A 19,815-nucleotide genomic window follows, 5' to 3' on the forward strand; every position below is an offset into this window, starting at 1 on the left:
AAATCTAATTCGAATCCAATCCATGATATTTTGAATTCATATTCGTATACTTTAAAATAAAAAAATTATTTCATTAAATTTAAATACCTATTTTTCACTCCACAATATATTAATTTTCCAAGATCTGAAAATCAATACCTGCCCTTCCACATGTTTCGAAGAGTCAATCTCTAGTCAAAATTAACTATATTTTCAAGAATTAAGATATTTTTCAAAGACGACTTGCAAATATAAATATTTTCATATCATTCAACATGACAGCTAGCTCTATAAGAATTGGAAATTTTTAGAGGGTATTTTAAATTTTAGAAAATTAATAATAAAAAATAAAAATTAATAAATCCATTCCATCATTCATTTATAATATTTCAGTAAACGAGTAGTCACTCAATTTTTAAACGAATAAAAAAAAATAGCAATTATTTGTATTTGACAAATCTAGTTATCCTACTCTTTATCTATCGATGTATCATGGGTTCATCAATAAACTAAACATACACCACAAGTCAACAACCTCTGACGTTGCAATCATACAAAACAAAGTGCTAGAAAGACTGACATCACATCACTATGTTAATACTTCCACCAGAATTGATCTAATCCCAACTTAGACAAGTCTTAGGGTTTCTAAGTCATTGGCTTAGTCACCACCAACTTGTCGCTTCCAGGAATCCTCCACGATCAGTTCGTCGACTCCCCAATCTTCGTAGCTGCAGCGACGTGCCAAAACGAGTCAGAAGATCATTTATGTTGAATTCGATTAGGGTTTGGTGTTCGTCCTTAAAAGAAAATTTTAGTGAAGATAACACAAAATAAGTAAGAGTACCTCCCGTCCGGTAAATATCGTCGAATGGTGAACGGTATCTTGCGCTCACGAAGTTCCTTCATCGCAATCTGAAGTCACATAGGAAAAACAGCAGCACAAAACATCAAGAAAGTGGAAACAAAGATTTCTGTTAAAGCTCAAGGAGTTCAATCCAATTCTAAATGGTATTCTGATGAGAAACCTCTTAATATTAGGTATATTTTTTAGAATTCAAATTTGGTGATATTAGACAGATGGATGAAGTTTCATTCCCTAATTTTCATTTCATACTCTCACAATTTTGTCGACATTGTTAGAGGTAAAGGGCTTAATTTGATACCATACCATGTTAAAGTCTTACTTTTATGCATTTATAAGCTTAAATGAGTGAGATATTGTTTACATTTCAAAACTAATCCTAAAAGCTAAAAAAACACAATTTTGATACAATACGAGGATGGAAAGCACAAAAAAAAAAAAAAACAAAAAAGTTTGAGTTCATCAAACTCAAAATAATATTTCGTGAAGAACCATACCTCCAAAGGATCAGTCTCACCCTCTAACTCAACCATCACTGGAGCATTCATGCTGTTCAGTGAGTTAAACAAGTCAAAAAGAAGTTGGAAGATATTACTATGAAAGATTACTAAATGTTCGAGACTGAAGTTCCAAACCTAATTTGCAAAGCCCGTGTACCAAGGATTCTAGCACGCTCATACTTTGTCATGAACTTCGATGTTTTTCTAGGCCGTTCAACAATTTCTTGCTGTTTTTCTTCAGCATCACCAACAACATCATCTGGGACGTCTTCGTTGTTATTTTCCTGATCCTCCTCCATCCCCTCCTTTATGAATGAAATGCTTATCCAATTTATCTTTAGGCAAAAACTATGAGCACATAAATTGTAAATGAATACCCAATGCATACCTCGATTTCTGGTTCCGGTGGCTCATCTTCATAACTGCAAATACATATTAACTCATCACATGAAGATGATAAACATATATATACAAATAGTGGGTTCAAAAATAACAAAGCAAAATCTTCCTTAAATACATTGGAGAGTAAACTATATACACTGAAAACAGTTATAGGACGGTGCTTAAAGCAGATTGAAATATGAAATTTATATGAATTGCACAAGGAATTTTCAACCATTTTTCTTGTAGTCCTGGGGCCAGGAGGCGTGAACTGTTCAGTAGAAATCATCTCTCACTGGCGAATCTTCTCAAGTAATTAAATTTAACCAAACAAGTGGAAAATATGCAACGGACTAAATTTCACTATGTGGATTACGTGCCAAAATTTCATGTTACGTACCTTAAAAATACAAAACCTAACATTCATGGAGATTGAAACAATGCTTTAAGGGTGACTCCTCAAAAGAGAATAAGAGACTAAAGGAATCAAAAGTTATTAGGCTAAAATCCATTAATGCTTGAAGCGTGTTAGGTATAAAATTGAAAAGAGAGAATTGATCCTTGCTTAAAAGCTCGAGCTTTTTGGAAAAGTGGTTGCCTAATTGATTTTACCATAGTATCTAGAAGGTAGTTAAAAATAAATAATCTATCAATCAAGTGGATTCAAGTATTAGGTTCGAGATAATACCTGTAACACATACCACATGAACATGCGGCAGTGTGGCAAGAAAATGATAGTATATAAAGGTTCTTTCCTAACACCAATGGGATGATAATACTACATGTAGGCGCAGATTCAGTTCTATCAACTTAAACAATCCATAGACAGCTAGAATTAGCCAAAAACTAACAAATTATCAACATGCTCGCCATGCAAACAAAAACGGATCCTAAGAGCATCCACAGTGGATAGACCCTGTTGAGAGCTCCTTCGTTGCCACGTCTGCGCCACATCAAAAGTTAAAAACCTCATATCCTCTTCCACTATCAAAAAACCTCTCAACAACTCCCTCATGGGTCCCACACTTTTTATTATATATAATTCTCATTTCTCCTTCATAATTCATACACCATTAATTTTTTATAAATTAATTCATACACCATTAATTTTTTATAAAATTTAAATTTATAAATTGATAACATTAAACAACATTAATAATTTTAAAAAATACATAAATATTACAATGCATCAAATAAAAAAGACATAAATTATAATAATAGTCCTAACAATAAACATAAACTCATCTACACTAAGCCATGTCTCTGTTTAATTTTTTTCACCATTTTCTTATGTAAATAAAATTGTCCTGGTGTCATCTCACTGGTATCCTTCATAAGAATTTCATAATCCTTATGAAAGATCTCGGCTTCTCGCAAAACCATTTTTTGGATTTGATATTCTTTAATATCTTGCCATTCTTTGTCGAATACAAAGAGGGAATGAAAGGGAGAAATGAGTTGAGAGCAAAGATTGCAATGGAATGAATAAAATTGATCCCATATTTATAGATTTTTTTTATATATTAAATAATAAAATTAAAACGTTGAACAACGGCTAAAATTAGCCGTTGTTCAACGGCATGCAATTGGTAACCGTTGCGTGCGGCTAAAAATTAAAACGTTATGTTTTTTTTTTAATTATTAAAAAAATTAAAATATATAAAAAAAAATAAAAGCAACGAAGAAGCGGCTCTGTCCCGCTTTTTCGTTTGAGGGAGAAACCTCCCTCCCACTATGGTCTATGGGAGGGAGGTTTCTCCCTCTGCCACGTCCGCTCCGAAAAGGTCAATCTCTCGCTCTCTCTCTCTCTCTCTCTTTCTTTCTTTCAGTTCTTACTCATCTTCTCTCTTCAGCTCACAAAATATAAAGGATTATGTCTGTGAACATGAATCCATTGTGATTGTATTTCCGAGAGGAAAAAAAAGGTTCCCTTTAAGTACTACGAGTATATAGTATGCCATTTAATCCAAAACAAGATCAACAATAAAGTGTACTGGGACTCTAAGACAATCCCATCGCAAGAAATCAAACGGAACAGTCCCTCACACAGATTAATCGGTGGGAACTTAGCTAAGTTCGACAGATCATAGATTAAAACTGACGGCGAGCTAAATAAGTCAGGCTAGCAAGAAAACGAAGGAGTGAGAGCGGCAAACCCCATGTCGACATCATCGTAATCATCTTCCGCCATTATCGATTTGAGTAGACACGCTCTTCTTCCCCCTCTATCTCTCTCCCCTTTGGTGAGTTCGAGCCCTAGAAATTTGCAGCAACGTGATAATCGCAGGGGAGGATTATATAGAGCTAAATGGGCCGTCTCCTCGGCCCACGTGCAGCTGGTATAGATTCCCGATTAATAGAACCGGCGATCCAATTCAAAATGTGAAAGGTTCAATTTTGGCTCATTCTAATATTTGAAGAATAATTTTATTTTTTATTTTAAGAAAAAGTGATTTTTTTTCAAAATAATCTATTCTCACATGTTTTTTTCCCCTTTATTTTCGATTTAATTTCCCGCTATCTTTTTCTCTCCTTTTAGTTTTCTTTTTTTATTTAAAAAAAAAATTAAGTAATTAATTAGATATTTAAATAACGGAAGGTGAGCAGTCTCGTGATTCAGCGGAGAGCGGCGCGCGAATGGGGAAGGCCACGAGGTGGCTGCGTGGCCTCTTCGTCGGGAAGAAGCCAGATCTCGATGCGCCGGCGGTCAGCGAGAAACGGCGACAGTGGAACTTTGTGGTGCCATTCCGGGAGAAGGCGCAGCAGAAGCAGCGGAGGGCAGGGCAGGCGGCGGCGGCCGGAGCGGGGGAGCGGAAGGGCTTCAACGGAGGAGCATTTGTATCGTCCCAAGACGAGGAGGAGCAGAGAACGCGCGGCGTCGCCATCGCGGTGGCCACCGCCGTGGTGGCTGAGGCCGCTGTGGCCACCTCGCAGGCCGCGACGGCGGTCGTCCGGCTGACGAGCAGCGGGATGGCGTCCCCGGCATTGCTTTCATCCCTCGCCTCCGCCTTCTATAAGATGGAGGAAGCGGCGGCGAGCAAGATCCAGGCCGCGTTCCGTGGTTACCTGGTTAGTCTAACCTTCTCATCTTCCCAAATTTCAGCCCTAATTCGATTCGCTGGTGATTTTTTTTTTAAAGCAATTAGACCTAAAAATTGAAATTTTCGAGCTCCAAATTTGCTTCGCAACTCAGAAGAACCAAATTAATTCCTAATTGTCTCCCATTGAGGCACTTTAGCAAGTGGCCAAAGATAGTGAGCAGATTGCGTGATTCCATTGGATCACGTCGCCTCAAATTTGCCATAAACACCTATTTGGTCGCTATCTCTCGTCCTGCCTTGATCTGAGATCTCTCAGGTCCTAGCCCGGACTCATCCCTCTCATTACTCCGCCTGTTTCCATCTCTTCTCCTCTCTTGAAAGTAATATGGATATAGTAGGAATTATTTCACATCCTTATCCTTCTTCCAGATTATTGAATGCTCTATTACTTTTATTTCAATTTCTCTCTTTACATTTTGCTTGTTTTGTTGCTTCGCCTGCCAATTTGTAACGCAGCTGTTACTGCTCCATTACTGAGTACTGAATACACCCATGAATCTCGTGCACCACAGTTATGACAATTTAGTTGGTACGGCTCATAATTGTCTTGCCTCTGATACCAGATCTGAGTTAATGAACTCCTGTTGATCTTGTTTCTGTGTAAAGGAATTTACTTTACATGTTTCTACTAGTTCCTGTGATGAATCATGTGTTTGGTGAATTGTTTTGTGTTGGTGTTGTGAAGGCAAGAAGGGCATTGAAGGCACTGAGGGGACTTGTGAAGCTCCAGGCACTTGTCAGAGGCTACATTGTCAGGAAGCAGGCCGCAGAGGCTCTGAGATGCATGCAGGCCCTGGTGCGAGTCCAAGCCAGGGCCCGGGCTCAACGTGTATTCCGATCGGAGCAACCGCACCATTTCAAGAAGTTCCCCAGAAGGCATGCCGTAAGTTCTGCAGTTGCATCCTGAATAAGTTCCTGCGGTATTAAATCAGTCTTTTTGGTTAGAAGTCAGTTTTAACTGTTTTAAGATGCAAGTTGTTTCGAGATTCAAATAATTTAGAAGGCCAAGTTAAGTAATAGTTCAGAGTTTTGCAGGTTGCAATTTGCAGTCATAATTGTTAGAATAAACTAGAAGATGCTCATCCATTTCAAACTAAAATCAGGGTTGACCTTTTTTTTTCTGATCTTTTAAACCAATTGAGTTTGCCGAACACAAGATCTAGATCTTTATTCTTTAGGCCAATGGTTTCAATGAATTTTAACTGCCATTGCAAAAAGCTTGTGCCATGCTCTTAATGTGATCATGCTCTTTTACATTTGTAGAGGACTTCCTCAAGGCCAGCTACTTCAGATTCAGCCATGCGGGATCGGATTAACTCTGCTGGATTGAACTGGCTGGATGAGTGGATGGAGGAACGTTACTGTGACAGCCATGGATCTGTCGATGCATACAAGGACGATGACAAGAATGCCAAGGTCCTGGAAGTAGACCCAGGGAAGGCACAGTTACACCATTCCTCATGCTCAACTCTGACCTCAGACCGAAACAGCCTCAGCTTTCTCAGTGTCATCTCTGGCCAATCCTCCATCATCGAAACACAGCAACAATCTCTTCGCCGCATGAAGTTACCATTCAAGTTCCACAACTACGGTGAGAGCCCTCAGTGCTACTCCGCCTCATCAAGGCCTGGAAGCTCAAGAAGAGGAGCACCTACTCCTTCAAAAAGTGACTGCTCTCGGAGTCTCTTCAGTGGCTATTCAGACTACCCAAACTACATGGCGGATACCGAATCATCAAAGGCAAAAATACGATCCTGCAGCGCTCCAAAGCAGAGGCCAGAGGTGCAGAACAAAATCTACTCTGGTTCAGGCAAGTTAGATAGATCAGGGAAGCTTATAAGGCTCTCGCTAAATCAAACTTAGAAAGCAATGCTCTCTTCTCTTGTAGTGTGTAAATTTGTAGTAACCACTGTAAATCTCTAACAATGCAGCAGAAATGCCTAACAATGTTCATGTTGTCTATTCTTTAACTTGATATATTATCATGCGTTTCAAAGAGGTCGGTTTCTACGTCTTATATTGCCATGTTGTGTGCTTTCTTGGACTGCACTTCCAAAGAAACAGAACTGTGACATTGTGTTTATGAGTAGGGCAATAAAATTATCCTTTTGATAAGGTTCTTAGATGAAGGATAAGTAATAGATCTTTTATCGGAGGAACTTTTCTATGAGCAGGCGATAAATCTATCCTTCGATAAGGTTCTTAAATGAAAGGGCATTCAGATAAGGCCTGCCACCTGTGTTTTATGAATACATTATTTTAAAATTCAAAATTTATATCCTAAACTAAAGAGTCATGCAAGCTGGAATAGCTCAGTTGGTTAGAGCGTGTGGCTGTTAACCATAAGGTCGGAGGTTCAAGCCCTCCTTCTAGCGATTGTTTTTCATAATTTAATGTTATATAATTTTTAAGCCCCCACAGCGTTTAATAATTTATTTTCGATTTGGTTTTGGTTTTTTACATCTATCTAAACTTTCCATAAAGCCATCATTTATTTTTATTTTAAATTTATAGATTATTATTATTAGTTTGAGAGTTTTATTTTAATTTTTAAAAATAATTTAAACTCTCTTGGTAGTCATTATTCTGTTGAATACAGAAAATATCAACTTGGTATATGAAGTGACAATTCTTCAATTTATTATTCAAAGACAACTATTTCACGGTCATAATAATATACATTTGAAGTGTATGATAAAAGTATTATATAAAGTCAACTCTGTATATGGTGTGCTTAATTTCCTTCTCTTTGCGCCGTCATCGCCGACGCCTACGGTGGTATCGCCGTCGAAGTCGACTACTATTGTGGCATCACGCCACCGTGCTATACGCCAACACCGTTCTCCCCTGAGGTAGCACTGACTCAGTATCGCCGTCGCCCCCGTTGCGTGCTTCAATCGTCTCCGACCTCTCAACACCCCCGCAGCCGCAATTCCACCGGGAATGCGACATCTCCAGCTCCGACTTCGTCTTTGGCAACGCCGCCGCCGCGGCGCGCTGCACTGCAACATCTTTGGCACACCTCCCGGTCCGGTGGCCATTGATTGTGCGGCCATTAACGGCGGGTGGGTTCCTCGTCCAGTTGCTTTATTCAACAACGGATTGATCCAAGATTAATGGATCAAATTCCACCTTCTCAAATAAACATCGGATTGGTCAATGCGATTCTGTAGGGTTTTGCAACCAGATCACCAGTGTTTGCATTGCAAATCATCATCAGTAGTTTACCTGAAAATTCACCAATAGAACACAAAAAAACATCAGCTGATGCAACACGAACTAGGAAACAAAGAAATCATATCAACCACTATAGATACTGATCCATGTACCATGTAAAATTTTCTTCCATGATTATAGCAAGCACTTTGTTTTTCTAAATGGCATTCTACTTGTACTAAGGTTGTATGTCATCATCCACTATGAAAGGAAAACAAACTTTGATTCAAGGATAATGCTGTATCAGATGACTTTTGCACAAATATTTTCTTGTCAAGCTGTTTAACATACTTCTGAGATTGATTTAGATGAATATCGTATCCATTAGTATCGGTATGAATGTCATTCATCTTCTGCACCTCAAACTATAAGAGATTCGAAAACAGAAACTTTGCGAGTTAATCAAGAAAATAAAAGTTACCTCATAAAAGCTTAGCAGTACAGAGGCTGAATGGATTTTCAAGGCTCATAGATGGCCATGTTTTGTTCGATCTCAAAAGCCATGTCGAATTGTCCAGCCTTGCGACACATATCAACCAAATGTCTCTTTGTTTCTCGATATGGTAGTTTTCCTCTTTTCAACATCATATCAAAAACCCTATGAGCCTCAAACAAGTTGTTGTCGGAGAGAGTCCACAGCAAGCTATTGTAATAGATGTGTCTAGGAAAATAGCCATGAGAGAGCATCTCCTCGAGCAGTTTGACGGCAAGTTTGGTAGAACAACTAAGAGGTAGAGATTCAGCTAATTTGTTATATGCTTTCTTGCTCGGGAAAAGGCCTCTTTTCTGCATCATATTTACAACACAGAGAGCATCATTGGTTCGGCCAGCCCCAGAAAGACCCCTAACCAATGTATTGTATGCAACTTCATCTAGAACATGTACTTCGCGGTTCATCTCGTTAAATAGCTGAATTGCACAATCAGCCTCGTCTGATCTGAAATGGCCATTCATTAGAATCGTATAAGTTACTTGGTTAGGAATAGTGCCGAGTTTCTGCATTAATGAAACCAAATCACAAGCATCTTGGATCATTTTAGCTCTACATAATCCATTGAGTATACCATTATAAAAATGGAGATTGGGAATCATCCCGTTGTCCACGACAATTTGCATTATATTCAATGCATATTCAACCTTCTTTTCTGCCGATTGGTAATGATGCAAGTGGTTTGCTTTTCCAAGGAAAGCATGTTTTTGAGGTAGCAATCTGAAAAGCATATGCCTAGCTTCTTCTAATTTATGAGCTAAATATGGCTGTCTTCTTCGTCGAGGTAGGATGTTTTTGCAAATCCCACTTACTAAGGAGCCATAAGTCACTAGATGAAGTTCAATCTGGTTTCTCGCCATCAAGTCAACTAGATACAAGGCAAAGTTCTCTTCGCCTTTCTTAAAGAACTGATTGACTAGCATTGTGTAAAGTACCTTATCGGGTAGAAATCCATCCTCCAACATCTTATCTAGATATTTGTAGGCTATACTGAACATATTCTTCTTTATTAGTCCATTTATAAGAGCACTGTATGCATGCAAGCCAGGATGGAAGCCACAGTGCAACATCTCATCGAAAAGAAAACGAGCATCATTGATCCTTCCAATCTTCGAGTAACCATTGATAAGATTAACATAGGCTACTTCATCAGGCATTACCCCACTTTCGATCATTCTACCAAATACAAGCTCAGCCTCCCTGAACCTTCCTATTCTGCATAGGCATTTGATTATTGGATCATAGATAATAACATTAGGCTTGACACCTCGATCAATCATCTGATTAAAAATATCAAAAGCTGAGTGTATGTCCCCAAACTTCCCATATGCATTTATCAGAACAGAGTAAGTAACCAAATTCCATACCACTCCCCTGCTATTCATTAAATCTAGGAGTAATTTAACATTCTCCATCTGATTCTCTCTACATAGGCATTTTAGGAGAAAATTGTACGTTGATATTGAAGGTTCACAACCATAACTAACCATTTTGTCCAACAAACGATGAGCAGCATCAAATCTTCCCTCTCCGGTCATAGTTCTTATCGCTATGTTAAAAGTTAACTCAACCGGAAGCACATCAAGCCTCACAATCTCATCAAATGCAAGTTCCATCTCTTGAAGTGATATCTGATCTAAACTAGAACTGAACAATATGGAGGAATTTCTAAATTTTCCACTACTATCTGTCTTAGCCATAGCCTGCAAAGTCTTGCTGATGATTGCAAATCCATGACTTTTGGGGAAACTTCGCAAAAGTAAAACAAACATTAGATGATCTGGTACGAGATCACTCTCCAACATCCTATCGAACAAATTTTCAGCATCCACCAATCTGTTTGTCTTGCAAAGAGCTGTTATCATGGCTGTGTAGCATTGGATGTTAGGAACTAAACCGTACCCAAGCATTGTTTCAAGAAGTCTCAAAGCACAATCGACTTTCTGGTTCTTGCAGTACCAACTGATCAGTATCCCGTAAGTAACTGCATCAGGTTTAAGTCCAGTCATGGTCATTTCTTTATAAAACTTCCATGCTGAATCATCATAGCCGAGCCTCAGCAAGCCCCTTATCAGGGTGTTGTAGGAATACACATCAGGCTCCAAGAAGGCATGCCCCTTCATTGTCTGGAAAATGACTAGAGCTGGCTCCAACCTTCCCTTCTTACAGTATGCAGAAATCAAGGTGGAAAACATTGTTCGATCAAAATGGAAACCATGGGACTCCATCACTCTACAAACATGCTCAGACTCGACAATGTCACCTCCCTTGCAAAGTCCGTAAAACAAGGTTTTGCACAACTGGGAAGAAGGACTCAATCCTCTGCTGACCATTTTATCAAGCAGGTGATGTGCCTGAACAAAATGCCCCTTTGAGCACAAACCATAGATTAGGGAATTATAACCTGACATATCTGGGAAAACACCTGCACCGGCCATCAGAACGAAGAGGTCCAGAGCCTCCAGGAACTTCTCTTCCGCGCAGAGCAAACGCAGCAACGCAGTGTACGTCCTCTTCGACGGCAAAGACCGAATTTTTATCATGTGGTCCAGCAGAGGCTTGGAATCCACAAGCTTTCCTAGCTTGCAAAAGCATTCTACCATGGCATCCAGCACGGAGGAATCTTCCGGTAGTTCGCCGCCGGTGGAGTGAGCGAAAAGAGCCTTAGCCTTCAGGAACTGGCGAGAGGAAACCAAGGATCGGAGGATACGACCGTACTCGGGGGAGATTCCAAAGGAACTCGCAAGGTGGATGGCGGAGGCTGAATCAGGGACGGGCAAACCAGCGACGACGCGGTTGAGGACGGAGCGGGCAGCGGAGTGCTCGCCTCGGAGGAGGAGGCGGTGGAGGAGGGAGATGCAGTGGGTAGCGTAGGCAGAGGATACGTCGACGGATGCGGGAGGGCGGTGGTCCGTGACAAGGGCATCGGAGTCGGAGTCAGGGGAGGAATGGGCGGCGGCGGCGAAGGAGAAGTGAGAAGAGCTATGGCTTCTTCCTTCGACTAAGAAAAGGTGAACGAGGAGAGGAGGCTGTCGGAACCTCCTCGAGACGAGCATTTGACGGCGACGGCGACGGCGGCGGCGGCGGAGAGAGGGAAGACGAGCATCGCGGAAGGAAGAACAAAAGGACGAGGAGGAGGGCAAGCGCGCCGTCACCTCGACCGAGCGCGGCGAGCAAAAATCTAACTTTTCAGACCGAGCCAATCGGCTCAGTTCCGATTTGAACCGCTTTCGGACCCAACCTTTGGCTTCGGCGGTTCGAAACTTTCTTTTTTCAAAATGCATCCCAAACTTTGGGTATTGTGAAAAGACTCTAAAAATTTAACTTGATTCTGATGAAAAAAACAAAACTCTATGGAGTATGTAGATAATACATAATGTGAAATGTTAAAAGAAATCTTTAAAAATAAAGAGGATAAAAAATAAAAATAAAAATAAAAATGCTCTTTATTGTTGTAGTAGTTTTGAAATAAGAATATTTGAAATGAAAAATGAAAAATAAAAAATGAAATGAAATATAATTTTGATATTTTTAAAAATACTTTTCAAGAAAATAATAAAGGGTGCTTTTACAATTTTAATCTATTAATAAAATGTTTTAAACATTTAATCATATCTTGTCATTAAATTTTAGTAAGTATTATATCCATTTGAACTATCAAAAACTTTTTTTTTTAAAAAACTTATTTTTGTTATAATTCAATAATAGAATAAGAGAGAATTATCTTATATTTTATTTCTATCAAAACACTACTATTAAAACACTACTATTTATAAGATAGGTGGAGTGATGTAAAAATAAAAGAATATAATTATTAATCAATCAATAATTAAATTAATCATCTATTATAATCTCCCTCTTAGATGATTGATGGAGAATCTAACGTTGCCTCATTAAAATTTTATAAGTAAAAACTAGTAGAAAGAACTTGAACGAAGGAAAAAGAGTACAATAACAGATACTTCCCTTGATTTCAATCACTGAAGATCTTTTAATTGATGCATTCCTATTTTGTGCATAAATTTCTTGAATGTCGACGTCAGTAATGCTTTTGTAAATAAATTAGCTACATTATCTCTAGAATGAATTTGTTGAACTTCAATATCATCTTTCTTCTAAAGTTCATGTGTGTAGAAGAATTTTGATGAAATATACTTTATTATATTCTCTTTAATATAACCTCCCTTTAGTTGTGTAATACAAGCAGTGTTGTCTGTTAGTACAATATCCCTAGGTCAAGATTGACCTGGTTGATTAAGCTTGAGTTGGCTCAAGTTTGAGTTGTCTCAAGCTTGAGTCTTGATGTTTGGGTTTCGATGTTTGACAATACATGGAGATTGCAGATGCAATTGTCCATTTGAGGAGATTGTTGATACAATTCCCCTCTGGTCAAGGTTGATCGGTTATATATGAAGAAGAGTCACGTAAGCCAAAGGGTTGACCGACTACTTGATTGGGAAAGTCCTAATTGGAGATTAGGTAGTTGAAAGTCCTGGTGAGTGAAGGCAGACAGTTGAGAAATCTTGGTGAGTGAAGCCAGGTGAAAAACCTAGTGAGTGAAGCTAGACAGTTGGAAAATCCTAGTGAGTGAAGGTAGGTGAAAGTCCTGGTGAGTGAAGCTAGGCAGGTGAAAGTCCCGGTGAGTGAAGCCGAGTAGTGGGAAAATCCTGGTGAGTGAAGCCAGGTGAAAACCCTAGTGAGTGAAGCTAGGTGAAATTCTTGGTGAGTGAAGCCAGGTATATGGGAAGTCCTAGTGAGTGAAGCTAGGTAGATGGAAAGACCTGGTGAGTGAAGTCAGGCATGTGGAAATCCAGGTGGGTCAAGGTTGACTGGACACCTGGTATTGAGAAGTCTAAGTAGGTCAAAGGATTGACCGAATACTTGGTACAAGGAAATCCAGATGGATCAAGGGTGATCGGACATCTAGTGGAAGGAAATCTAAGTGGGTCATGGAGGACCAGCCACTTGGCACGAGATGGTAAATCTAAGTAGGTCAAGGAGGACCGTACTTAGTGATCAGAAGTCCAACGAGAAGTTGACAAAGAGAAAGTCCAGATGGGTCAAAAGTTGACCGAACACTTAGCGGTCGTAAGTCAAATAGGAAGTTGGCATGGAACTAGGAAGTTCGGACATAGTAAACTTCCGAAGGCCATAACTTTTGACTCGGATATCGGAATGAGGTAATCTTGGATGCGAAATGAAGCTCGTTTCAAGCTCTACATATTTTTCTCCTTTACAATCAATTGGCCAATCTATTTGGGGGGGGGGGGGGTCAATCGATCAGCCAATAGATTGGTTGACATGATTTGGTGCAGAAATTATCTTGATCGATTGGGTAATCTATCAAAACTTCCCCCAATCGATTGGTCAATCGATTGGGAGAGTTTCTGAGCGAATAGTGAGCTTCTAAATCGATCAGTTGATCGATTGAAAGCTGCCAATCGATTAGCCAATCGATTGGGCTCAATTTTTCTCGCGAGAACGTGAGGCAGACAGAATCGATTGGTCAATTGATTCTGAATTTTCTACAAAGAGCATAGCTGATCGTCGACCGCCAACCATAGCCAAGAGCCAACATCATCACTGACCCTCGGTTGCAAAAGTAGACTCAAGGTAGACCACAATTGTCGTCGCCATGGATTTCGTCCATTGTCGGTTGCCCGAGATTGCTCAACTAGGCTGCCACTAGCCACCCGAGCCACCGCCAGTGACCTCTGGCCATCATCACATCGCTGGAGAATAAAATGAAGAAGAAATATATTTGAGAGCAAAGCAAAACCCTTTCGACTTAAAGACGGTTAGGACGATCTACATTTGAGGTGGATAGTTTCTGTTTGTCTTCTTTAGATCTTTGACATTAGTGTATGATTTTATTATTTGTATTGATTGAGTAGTCATTATTTTACCTTGACATCTACTCTATTACATCTTAAACTTGACCTTTTATTGCTTGAGCTTATATTTTAATCCATTTGATATTCATGTAGTCTCATTGTTATTTATGCTATTTATGGTCATTTATGCTTGTCCTTTTATGCTAGCAAGACTATACCATAGAATAGCTATAAAATATTAAATTAAGTTACCAGCTTGATATTTATTCATGCCTGTGTATTAGTGCTAACATACCATAGCATAGGATATCGAGTATCCTACTAGACCCTTGGTTGTTATTTAGATTCAAGCCTATAATTTAGTAAGATCATACCGTATTATAGAATTTGAGTATCCTATTAGACTTTTGTGTGCTATTTAGGCTCATGCCTATACGCTAGTGAAGTTAGATCGAGATATGATTATAGAGGATTATATTGAATGTGATTATTCACTTTTTGTTTATTATTACAGTGTTATATCTTGACGATTGTTGTCTCCCATTCATGGCTAAGAGAGTTGTTAGCGATCATTAGTATATCCTATTGATCATCGTCTTCCATTTATCGTTGAGAAAGTCATTAGTAATCATGATGCATATGATTGTCTAAGTGACCATTTGGGATAACGTGTTCATCGTAGTCCATATCTAGATAGCCATGTATATATCCTGTCTGCCCATGAGACCATCTGTGATAGAACGTTCTCCCATAGATAATGACTGTTGACATACCTAATTGCCCACGGGACCATCCGTGGTAGAGCATTCTCCTACAATCAATGGTTGAGAAGCTAGATAGCTATCTCATGCTGTCCACCCATGAGACCATCCATGGTAGAACGTTCTCTCATAAACAATGACTATTTATATATCCTGACCACCCACGGGACCATCCGTGGTAGAGCATTCTCCCGCGGACAGTGACTAGTTATATACCCAACTACCCACGAGACTCATTCGTGGTAGGATATTATTATGTTAGTTAGGACTTGTTATTTGCTAGTTATGTATTTGTTTATGTAGGGTTTGGACATACTGTAGGTACTCTCGATCTATTGGTTATACCTGGTTGAGCAAGTTAGTAGAGTATTTTATTATTGGTTATATTTTTAGTTAAATTTTGAGATAATTAAATTTATTTAGGAAAATAAAAAAAAATACAAAAATAGATAATTAATTAGGAAATAAGTTTATATAAATTTATTGAAATTTTTCTAGATTTTAAATGAAATTTTTTAGATTTTATGGGGATAAATGAGTAAGAGAAAAATCTCTTTAAAATACCTCATTTAAATAAGTTGATTGAACTTCAACTTAGGTTTTAATAATCAAACCCTATTTCCAATTTATCTCAAGCGTGACCAGTAGCCACTGCTCACACGTGCTCCCCCTGCCACCTGATGTTGCCTTCGCATCGACATCAACTTCCCCTTCTCCTATCACCGTAGGCCACTGTCGATTACCATATGCAGTTGTTAGAGAGCTGAGTCATCACCAGAGAAAATGTTGTGAAACCATGGTGTGCCTCACCACTGCCTGCTCCATTTGCCTGATGCACATCACGCACCTCACTACAACCCTGCTACGACATTTCCCCGCCACAAGAGCCAACGGGCTCGACCACGCATCCTATCGTAGTTAACGTCCAACTTTACGGGACCTGATCTGGGACATGACTAGACGACATCGTGCATTGCCGCTGTTGTAGCCCATATCCGACCCCATCTCTTATCACCAATTGTGTGCTGCCATTGACGGTCGACTATCGTCATGAGCCATAGATGGAGAAGAAGCAATGATCAGCCATGCACTATCAATTGAGCACCGATTTGCTCCTGCCAACCTGTGGCCTCACCGCCATCATGATTATTAAGAATTCAAGTTCGATGCAGACTCTCAACTTGAAGATAGGACAGTCTACTATTGAGGTGGGTAGTTCCTGCTATTACCTCTATAGTTCTCTTAATCTTAGTGCATGATCTGTTATCTGTATTTCATACATAATAGTTACTTATGCTACATTGGCTCCACTCTATGTATTCCTTGAGTTGACCTTTACTGCTTACACTTGTTTTAGTCTATTTTGATATTCATACCGTCTCATAGCTATTTGTACTATTTATGGTCATTTATGATTATACTTTTATGCTAGTGATACTATGCCATAACATAGCTGTAGAATATTGAACTAGGTTATCAGTTTGATATTTATTCATGTCTATGTATTAGTAAGATCATACCGTAGTGTAGAATATCGAGTATCCTACTAGACCTTTGCTTGTTATTTAGGCTCATGCATATACCTTGGTAAGATCATATCGTAGTGTAGGATATCGAGTATCCTATTAGACCTTTATTTGTTATTTAGGCTCATGCCTATATGTTAATGAGGTTAGACCATAGTATAGCTTATAGAGATTTACTCTTAAATATGGTTATTACTACATTACATAGATTGGTGGATATTTATGCCCATAACATATGTTACTGATAACATACCGAGGTGTAGTTATAGGGTATTCTTTTGGATGTGATTATTGATTTTCTGTGTATCATTATATCATATATATCTTGTCAACTATTGTCTTATATTCGTGGTTGAGAGAGTCGTCAGTGATCATGATACATACCACTACCCATGAGACATTTGTGGTAGCGAGTTCGCATGCAATCCTAGATAGCTATGTATATACCATGTCTACCCATGAAATTGTACGTGATAGCGAGTTCGCCTATAAACAATGACTATTTGCTTATCCTGATTGCCCACAGGACTGTATATGGTAGAGCATTTCTCTTGCAGTCAATGCTTGTTATATGCTTACTATATATCGGTTGTATTTGGTGGTATAGGTTGGGATGTATTGTTGGGGTTGCAAGGTTGCAAACATAGTTCCACATTGAAAACACATGGGAAAGATCATGAGTTTATAAGAGAAACATATCTCCATTTGACGTGAGGCCTTTTGGGGAAAGCTCAAGAGCAAAACCATGAGGGCTTAGGCCCAAAGTGGACAATATCATGCAATTGTGGAGATATCTAAATTCTTTTCGATCATATAATTGGTATCAAAGCCCAGACTGCCAGAAGGTTTAACCGCCGACTGTGCACAAGAGCTATGATCTGATTGAGTCATGTGGGTACAATATTGACCTCGAACACAGAAAGCGGGGGTTCCTATGTTCGGATCAAGAGAACCAGACACCAGACAGGAAGTCCTAGTTGCGGCTAGGCAAGGAAGTCCTAGTAGGTCGGGTGGACAGAGGGGCAGGAAGACCTGATGGGTCGAGGATCGGACATGGGAAGCCTATGGTCCTTTGTTTGAGGGGAGATTGTTGGGGTTGCAAACATAGTCTCACATTGAAAACACATATGAAAGATCATGGGTTTATAAGAGAAAGATATCTCCATTTGGCGTGAGGCCTTTTGGGGAAAGCCCAAGAGCAAAACCATGAGAGCTTAGGTCCAAAGTGGACAATATCATGCAATTATAGAGATATCTAAATTCTTTTCGATCCTACATGTACTCCCAAATTATTGGTTATAACTAGTTGAGTAGGTTAGTGGGTGTTACATTATTAGTTATGTTTTTTGGTTACCAGGTAATTATATTGATGCTCTTACTTGTGTAGTAAGTATTTTACGTGAGATTGATTCCTTTGATCTCCTTATATATAGTATCATGCTCTATCTTTTAATGCTCACTGAGTTGTTGTACTCATTACCCCTTACTTTTCCTTTGTCTTTCAAGTTAACAGATAGAGAATGTGTTATGTCGCTTAGAGGTCCTGGCTATCAGCCCCACTCGAGTTTGATTTCTATTGAGTTGATTGGTTTTATTTTTCTCACTATATATGTTTACAGTTTCCTTTCTGTATCAATTTTTTTAGTATGTTTACATGTACATACATACATATACATATTATCATTCTTAGCTTGTTGTGTTGACTTTAAATGGTTTGATATCGATTATTTCCTATATTATCACTGTTGGGATATGCCCGATGTAGGTGCATGTTAGAATACATTTTGTAATCATGTGCAACAAAAAAATGAAACAATAATAATTCATAATTATTACATCACACATACCACAAGCATACAAAGATATAATATGCCAAACATGATCACATAATTAAAATTTTATGGAAAATAAATTTAAGCTAGGTATACCTTACGGATGACTTGAAATGAGAAAGACATCAATCGTAGTGACGTTGTCGAACCTCGCCTTTATTAGTATCCACGCCGAGTTCCTCAAGACAACTCCTTGAGTACAAGCCTCTCCTTCGGAAGTTACTAGCTATGAGCGAAGAAGAGGGATCAAGAGGAAGAAGAAGAGAAACATACAAGGGAGAGTGTTTCTCCCTTGTGGTGGTCACGACAACAAGAGGGAGCAACCTCTTGTTGGCGACGGGAGATAGAGGAGAGGGAGAGGAGGATTGTGTTGGATCGAGAAGCACTAGAGGGGGGGGGGTGAATAGCGCTCGTGGCTATTTCGTTCGATTCGTAAAACTATCGGAGTAATTAAGCAGCGGAATAAAACAAAGTAAGCACACAGAGACAAGAGGATTTTTACTTCGTTCGGAGCCTTGATCGACTCCTACTCGAAGGCCCGCGATCCTTGTTCACTTTCGGTGGGCAACAACTATAAGCTCGTTAAAAGATTACAATAATGAGTACAAATAAAAGCTATCAAAAATTATACCGACAACAAGAAATGCTAATTCTGAAGCTTCGGGTCGTCGGGCACTTGTAGTAGAACTTCGGAGCGTCTTTTGGAGCAGCGTGTTGATGAAGGATCACTTAGAATTCGTTATATCTTGAAGCTGCACCTCAACCCTCCTTTTATATGCGATTCCGGGCGCCTGGATCCCTTCCGGGCGCCTGGAGTGTGACGTGGCCAACCAACCAGGATGCTCCACGTGGCGAAGTCGCGCAGGAGATAGAATTTGGTCCCGGGCGCCCGGACAGCCTTTTTCCAGCAGGTTCCTCACATGCAAACAAAGGTTAGTCCGAGCAAAATACCCTGCAAGACAATGTTAGAATCTGATAAAACACAGTAAGTAATAATTGACAGTCTTTGGACTGTCCGAGTCTGACTTTGGATTTCCATCCGGAAACCCTAGGTCGACCCGACGCCTACTGTTCCCTCTTCGGGGAACGCGTCCTCACCTACTCCACTCAGGAGATTTACCTGTTGCCAGTCGACTGGACTTTTGCTCAGCACTCGATGCTTCCGGACTTTCTGCTGGACATCCGCTTCCCCGGCTAGTCCAGTCTTTCACCTGGTTCGCGACACCAGGACTTTTCACCTAGGGTTACCACCCCCTAGGACTTTTGCCTGAAGCCATCAACCTGCCAAGACTTTACTCATAGGGTTACCACCCCCTATGACCTAGGGTTA

The 19,815-nt window shown here is 39.6% G+C and overlaps 3 protein-coding genes and 1 non-coding gene across 4 annotated transcripts; 2 read left to right on the forward strand and 2 right to left on the reverse strand.

Moving 5' to 3' along the window:
* Positions 1 to 442: 442 nt before the first annotated feature.
* LOC122041435 (DNA-directed RNA polymerases II, IV and V subunit 6A-like) lies at positions 443 to 4,000 on the reverse strand. The gene is made up of 6 exons (XM_042601110.1): positions 3,882 to 4,000; positions 1,733 to 1,766; positions 1,480 to 1,649; positions 1,342 to 1,393; positions 827 to 894; positions 443 to 710 (listed from the first exon to the last, which is right to left on the reverse strand). Exons 1-6 carry the CDS (start codon positions 3,914 to 3,916, stop codon positions 641 to 643), a joined length of 429 nt encoding a protein of 142 aa, XP_042457044.1. The 5' UTR covers positions 3,917 to 4,000; the 3' UTR covers positions 443 to 640.
* Positions 4,001 to 4,344: 344 nt separating this feature from the next.
* LOC122039763 (protein IQ-DOMAIN 23-like) lies at positions 4,345 to 6,816 on the forward strand. The gene is made up of 3 exons (XM_042599218.1): positions 4,345 to 4,794; positions 5,512 to 5,709; positions 6,090 to 6,816. The coding sequence occupies exons 1-3, from the start codon at positions 4,363 to 4,365 to the stop codon at positions 6,687 to 6,689; spliced, it is 1,230 nt and encodes a 409-aa protein (XP_042455152.1). The 5' UTR covers positions 4,345 to 4,362; the 3' UTR covers positions 6,690 to 6,816.
* A 311-nt stretch (positions 6,817 to 7,127) lies between these two features.
* Positions 7,128 to 7,201, forward strand: TRNAN-GUU. The gene has a single exon. It is a non-coding gene; the product is annotated as a tRNA-Asn (tRNA).
* Positions 7,202 to 7,444: 243 nt separating this feature from the next.
* LOC122043779 (pentatricopeptide repeat-containing protein At5g62370-like) lies at positions 7,445 to 11,816 on the reverse strand. Its single transcript, XM_042604360.1, has 2 exons — positions 8,464 to 11,816; positions 7,445 to 8,054 (listed from the first exon to the last, which is right to left on the reverse strand). Exon 1 carries the CDS (start codon positions 11,814 to 11,816, stop codon positions 8,502 to 8,504), a length of 3,315 nt encoding a protein of 1,104 aa, XP_042460294.1. The 3' UTR covers positions 7,445 to 8,054; positions 8,464 to 8,501.
* Between the last annotated feature and the right edge of the window lie 7,999 nt (positions 11,817 to 19,815).

This window comes from Zingiber officinale, chromosome 2A (genome assembly GCF_018446385.1).
Source record: "Zingiber officinale cultivar Zhangliang chromosome 2A, Zo_v1.1, whole genome shotgun sequence".
Classification (NCBI taxonomy): Eukaryota; Viridiplantae; Streptophyta; class Magnoliopsida; order Zingiberales; family Zingiberaceae; genus Zingiber; species Zingiber officinale.

What these genes read in the sequence shown, in the direction of transcription:
- LOC122041435 (XM_042601110.1), bottom strand. Translation starts at nt 3,916, where the DNA reads ATGGCGGAAGATGATTACGATGATGTCGACATGGG. An exon ending in CACCGGAACCAGAAATCGAG is followed by an intron (nt 1,650 to 1,732) that starts GTATGCATTGGG and finishes TCATTCATAAAG; the next exon opens with GAGGGGATGGAGGAGGATCA. An exon ending in ACACGGGCTTTGCAAATTAG is followed by an intron (nt 1,394 to 1,479) that starts GTTTGGAACTTC and finishes CTCACTGAACAG; the next exon opens with CATGAATGCTCCAGTGATGG.
- LOC122039763 (XM_042599218.1), top strand. Translation starts at nt 4,363, where the DNA reads ATGGGGAAGGCCACGAGGTGGCTGCGTGGCCTCTTCGTCGGGAAGAAG. An exon ending in CCGCGTTCCGTGGTTACCTG is followed by an intron (nt 4,795 to 5,511) that starts GTTAGTCTAACC and finishes GGTGTTGTGAAG; the next exon opens with GCAAGAAGGGCATTGAAGGC. An exon ending in AGTTCCCCAGAAGGCATGCC is followed by an intron (nt 5,710 to 6,089) that starts GTAAGTTCTGCA and finishes TTACATTTGTAG; the next exon opens with AGGACTTCCTCAAGGCCAGC.
- LOC122043779 (XM_042604360.1), bottom strand. Translation starts at nt 11,816, where the DNA reads ATGCATTTTGAAAAAAGAAAGTTTCGAACCGCCGAAGCCAAAGGTTGG.